The 5,763-nt window shown below is 43.7% G+C and overlaps 1 protein-coding gene across 1 annotated transcript; it reads left to right on the forward strand.

The window, feature by feature from the left end:
- The first annotated feature begins 250 nt into the window (after positions 1-250).
- LEPROT (leptin receptor overlapping transcript) lies at positions 251-5,368 on the forward strand. The gene is made up of 4 exons (XM_058842986.1): positions 251-326; positions 543-618; positions 1,428-1,614; positions 2,784-5,368. Exons 1-4 carry the CDS (start codon positions 311-313, stop codon positions 2,898-2,900), a joined length of 396 nt encoding a protein of 131 aa, XP_058698969.1. The 5' UTR covers positions 251-310; the 3' UTR covers positions 2,901-5,368.
- Positions 5,369-5,763: the final 395 nt, after the last annotated feature.

Here is a 5,763-nt window from a genome sequence, read left to right on the forward strand (position 1 = left end):
CGTGCGTTAAACCCCACCCCGCCGCCGTCCCCTCACGACGCCCCGCCCCCTGTCGCTGTCCCCTCACGACGCCCCGCCCCCTGTCGCCGTCCCCTCACGACGCCCCGCCCCTTGGAAGCTGTCCCCTCACGACGCCCCGCCCCTTGGAGCTGTCCCCTCACGACGCCCCGCCCCCTGTCGCGAGCGCGGGCGTGGCGGGAAAAGGCGCTCCCGCCCGCCGCCCGCCCTTTTAAAGGCTCGGTCACGTGACGCGGGGAAAAGGGGGCGGGGCCGAAGGGCGGAAGTCGCGCGGTGCCAACGGAGCCCGGACATGGCGGGTGTGAAAGGTACCGGGGGCTCGCCGTGAGGGAGCGCGCCCCGGGCAGCGCCTCAGCGCGGGGGAGAGCGGCCGGGAGCGGCGGGGAGGGATGCCCGGCAGCGGGGGAGGTGGTACCCGGCCCTCGCTGAGGGATGCCCGGCCCCCGGTGAGGCGGTTGCCGGTGCCCCGGGAGGGATGCCCGGTGTGGCGGCCCCGCCTCACCGCCCGGCCTGTGCCTTTGCAGCTCTCGTGGCCCTGTCCTTCAGCGGAGCCATCGGGCTGACGTTCCTCATGCTGGGCTGCGCCCTGGAGTACTACGGGTGAGCGGGCGGTGCCCTTCCCAAAGCTTGTCCTGTTTAAAATCCATTAATGAAGGCGTTGCTCTCATTTAATGGAGCTGTTGGGCTCCTCCTGCAGCCCCCGCCGCGCTCAGCCTCTTGGCACGTGGCAGTTTGTTGTGATTAAACATCACTTCCTTGGGCGGTATTTGCATTTTCATTAAAATAAAAAGACTGCAAGCAGCTCTGTGCTGCCTCAGGAAAAGCGGTGCCACTTTGCTAAAGTGCCTATTTTAATCTCACACAAGCATTTCCATTGATTTCCTGTTGGTTTGAACAATTCTCCCACAAGTTTCCATTTGGGACGTCCCCACCCATGGCAGGGGCTGGAACTGGGTGAGGTCTGGGTTCCCTTCCAGCCCAAACTCTTCTGTAATTCCCTGATTTTGTGTCTGTAACGCTTTAAAAACTCAGAGGAGACTCATGAGAGCTCTGACACAGGGATGAGATGCAAGGGCGTGCCTGCTTTATCCCTGGAATTTGGGAAAGCTGCTCCTGGCCTGCTCCAGCGCATTTCCTGCTCCCTCTGTGGTCAGAGTTGAATCAGCAAAATGATTCAAAATGATTCAAAACCGAATTCAAAGCCAAAGTAAAAGAAATTAACGCTTACTCGTGTGAGAGGGTGCATGCTGCTCTATCAGTGCAGGCACAACGAGGTGGAATTGCCCCATTTTGGGTGGATTAATCCACTTTTCAAGCCAAAAAGTAGGATTGGGAGTATTGCACCAACTTTCTGACTGAAGTATGTGTTTTAACTGCTGATGCATTTCTTTTTTCCCCCCTCTCCCCAGTGTGTACTGGCCCCTGTTTGTGTTAATATTTTACTTCATCTGCCCCATTCCTCACTTCATTGCCAAGAGAGTGGGTGATGACAGTGATGCAGCCAGCAGTGCCTGCAGGGAGCTGGCCTATTTCTTCACCACAGGAATTGTTGTCTCTGCCTTTGGATTTCCTATCATCCTTGCACGGGTGGAAGCAGTAAGTCTTCACTAGTTTTTATTCTCAGACAGCACTCACTGGGTGTCATCTTCAATCCTGCTTTCGTTTCGTTATTGTGGGAATGATCCTCTGAAATTTCCATTTTTGATCTGAGAAAAAGAACTCAATGTGACTGAAAAGTTTCTAGCTGGTTTTGTCCCTCCCTTCAGCCTTGTTTTGGTCCAACAAAAGATAGTGTCTCCTCCTCCACCTCATGCCTCTCTGTCTCATGACCCTTTTGCATCACTTCTTGCTCCAGCTTCCTCCTTTTTCTCTTGGAATGACTGCTTTCTCCATTTAGGATGCTGCAGACTTGGGGACTGGGGAATGTTAGGAGCTAAAAGATAAAAGGCCAAGCTTCCAGAGCTGCCCTTGTGGCTTTTAAAGCATTTCCCAAGCTTTGGTCCCTCAAAACCTGAGGAAACTCTGCCTGAGTTCTTCCCTCTTTGCTTTCTGAACTCTTCTCTGGTGGTGAAATTTTGGTCACATTTGTCTGAAAGGCAAAGAATTTCCCCTGTCCCATTTCCCAACCACCCAGTGATGTTTTACTGAGTCCTGCTGGATTTCCCCTTCGCTTTCAGTCCTTTAAATTTTGTGTACTTGCTCTGAATTTATTTGTAATGCCCAATTCCCCTGATATTTTTATTTTGGAGTTGTGGCCTGGCAGCAGCAGAATGACCACGAGAGGGAACTCTCAGTCATGTATTTAAAGAGTAAATGTTGCTTATTTAAGTAAATTACTTGTGCAGCTCGTTAGGAAAAAAAAAAAAAATTGTTCACTTTTAAATCCACATTTTCCATGCCTGTTACTTACTTGAAAGGAGAACTTTTGATTTTGTTGCATGGCAATGAAAGGAGAGCATGAATTTCACCAGATTTCTCTCTGATTTAGGTGTGTTTTAATGATTTGTAAGGCAAGTCATCATTTTCTTCTAAATCCTAGCAGTAGCTTGGCTGAAGTGTTTATTAGTGATACGAGTGGCTGCTAATTGAATAATTAGTCACACAAATTGAATTATTTATTGTTTGCCTTTTCTGCTTTTAGCCTCTTTCTGTAGTATTTTTATTTATTTTTTTTTTAGTGTTTTAGCTGATCTAATGCCTAGAATTAACTGCCCTGAGCATCTCTTCCAAGAACTGCTTTGATTGTTCCATTTCTTGCATTTCAGATCAAATGGGGAGCCTGTGGCCTGGTGCTGGCTGGCAATGCAGTCATTTTCCTTACTATTTTAGGCTTTTTCCTTGTGTTTGGCAGAGGAGATGACTTTAGCTGGGAGCAGTGGTAGGAGCTCACTGTGGTGCTGGTAATTTGGAATATTTTACAGCTTTTTTTCCCCCTCCTGTTCTGTGTGTATGTACAGATATTATAACGTGTGTGGTATGTTATAAAATTCACGTGGCTTTACATTATCACGTAATAATTTGCTTTTTGAAATGTACTTCAGCCAGAGGGACAGTGCTGACAGTTGGCTTTGAAGTGGTCACTAAAATCTGGAATTGTTATGAATTTATCCTTGAAGAAGTTTACAAAACATAAGTGGATTTACCCATTAATTTTTGGTTTAGTTGCAATGTCATTGAGCCATTGGTCACTATTCCTGTTGGGTTTTTAACCATATAATCAAAGAATAATATAAAAATTATCCTCATTGGGATTGCTCAACTTGATCAATCTGCTTTAATTGGGATGATTAGGTTATTATTTCATTTACATCTCATTAATTGTAATTTGAGAAAAAATTGTAATTTTTCTTAATGATATAAAGCCAAACATAAGTGATGTCAACTTTTATTGCCTAATGAAAGCAAAAGAAAAGAGCCCTGGTTAAAAACCCTTCCACTTATGTTTGTGTAAAGATAATTTTTCTCCCCACAGAGATATTTTCTGTCCCTATTCAGTTTAAAAATTGTGCCTGTATTTGGGGAATAATATATTTTAATGCATCTTAAAGCTGACAGGACTTCTGTGGAGGTTCACAAAAGGAGAAACTACCCTCAGGACACTTAAAATCACAATTTAGTGCTCAGCTCTGTATTTTTATGGGTGTGAATTGCAAGGAATTGAGTGTTCTGCTGGGTAGGATTTCTTATTTCCTCCTTGCTTTTAAAACTTCTTCAACTCCTATTTTTTTAAAAAATCTGGAATAAGGTTGTTATTACATTAAAACACTGTATTTTCAAATAGCATTATCCTAGTAAATGTTCACATAATCACACTTAAGAAAATACATTTTTATTACTTTAGTTTTGTAAGAAGAGAGGGAAAGGTCAGTAATTAATGACATGAGCGCTCTGAAATGGGGACAGAAATAATTTTGTGGTCCCCAGTCGTGGGATAAGGCTCAAGCAGGAATGGAAAATGGAATTTCAGGAAGGTTAATTCCATGTTTTCAATGGAAATTTCAGCTGTGTGGGAAGGAACAGCTGAGTAGCTGTATTTTATATTGAAGGGTTTCCAGGTTGTCTCCTGCTAAAAGAGGAGTTAACATTAAAGGACAGGTTTTTTCTGGGTGTTAATGCTCCATCCAAGACAGAGCAGGACAAACTTAAAAAATCCTGGGAATAACAAATTATCTGAGTGTCTTCTTCCTGCTTTTTGAAATCTGTTTTAACTAGGGAAATCCCTTGTTTTAATGATAAACCAGTTTTTTCAGATTAAACATCATCTCCATGTTTAAATCCTGCTTTGTTTTTAAAGAAGATGCCTTTTTTTTCACTCAATAATGGGGTAAAACAGTGAAGTAAAACCCAGTCAGTGCCTGATGATAAATTCTTAATGCCATTGCTAACAATTCCATTTAACTCCTCTTGGCTTGGGGTTGGATTCTGGAAAGCTTTTACACCATTTATGTACCAAAGGCTGTGAAAGAAATCCACAAAACTACTCAAAATTACTGATGGAGTTTTGGGGAGGAAAGCCAACTGAGATTGAATTTTGCCTTAAAATAAATCATTCTTTGTGGGCTCTGCTGTAGTGTGTGACAGGAACAGTGAGTAAGGACAATCTCAAGTGGCCAGGAGGAGCAGAAAATGCTGTTTTAAATTGCTTTTTGCCAAATTTTCCCGTTGTACTGTATCCCCTTTGGGCTGTGGTTGGTGGGTACCTCATGGAGGTTGAGTGGAGAAGGTCAATGCTTTTTTTATTATTATTTTTATTATTTGGAGGTAGCTACGTGCACTAATCCCTAATGTGAATTTCATGCTGTTTTCACATGGACTTTAATGTTTAAAATTATGTTGAAATCATGGAGATCTCCCTTAACCTCTGTCAAGTAAATTTACTTTGTTATCAAATGTGGTAAAAAATAACACTTCAGTGGGGTTTTTTTCTCCAGAGCTTCACTCCTGCAAAGCTCTGATGTTCTGTACTGGGAATTCCGTCCCATCCCTCTGGAATGGTTTCTCTGGAATGGTTTTCCTATGTGGAAGTGAATACTGTGTATCCAAAGTGCCTTAAATTTCCACACAACGCTGATTTTTGTGACTGCACCTCCATGGCAAGATCAGTGTTCCATAATCAGCTGGAAATCTGTGTTTTCCAGAGCTTCTTTGTCAATTAATGCTGTTTGCTTTCAGTGGGAATTCAGTGCAGCTTTTGTACCTTTTGTAACCAGTTTTTATCTCCTGTGATTGATTCCTTGAGATGATGAAGTATTCCAACACGGACATTCAGATATATTCTACTTTTCTTTCCGAGTTGCCTACTAAAACTGACTTTTGGAATTGTCTAATAAACATATCTGATGCTTCAAAATTTGTCTGCCTTAAATTTCAAGAGGTGACAACAGATGGGTGTGAGGTAAAACACGTCCAGTGCTGCTTTCCTGATGGTGGAATGGGAAATTCCAGGAGCCATGGAAGAGGATTTAATGTTGGATGTGTTGGAAAGGTAAAGGATCATCACTTATCTCCTGTGTACCTGGTGGATCTGGGGGGTTTTTAAAAGCATTCCATAAAAAAAGATGGGATGTGAGGTAGTGCTTGAGCTTTTCCACATCCCTTTCTTCCAGGGGGTCTGGAGTAAAATCCTCAGGGATGTGGAGGGCATCAGAGCTCTCCTCCTCTTCCAGGCCACTCCTGGAATTAAGGTGATGAAAATACTGAAGTGGGGAATTCTGATCTCCCCAGAGCTCGGGAAAATGGAGTTAT

This window comes from Poecile atricapillus, chromosome 7 (assembly GCF_030490865.1).
Source record: "Poecile atricapillus isolate bPoeAtr1 chromosome 7, bPoeAtr1.hap1, whole genome shotgun sequence".
NCBI classification, from domain to species: domain Eukaryota; kingdom Metazoa; phylum Chordata; class Aves; order Passeriformes; family Paridae; genus Poecile; species Poecile atricapillus.

Bases quoted from the DNA above. Each gene is read 5' to 3' on its own strand.
- LEPROT (XM_058842986.1), top strand. The intron at 619-1,427 runs GTGAGCGGGCGG...CCCTCTCCCCAG, and splicing joins TGCGCCCTGGAGTACTACGG to TGTGTACTGGCCCCTGTTTG. The intron at 1,615-2,783 runs GTAAGTCTTCAC...CTTGCATTTCAG, and splicing joins TCCTTGCACGGGTGGAAGCA to ATCAAATGGGGAGCCTGTGG.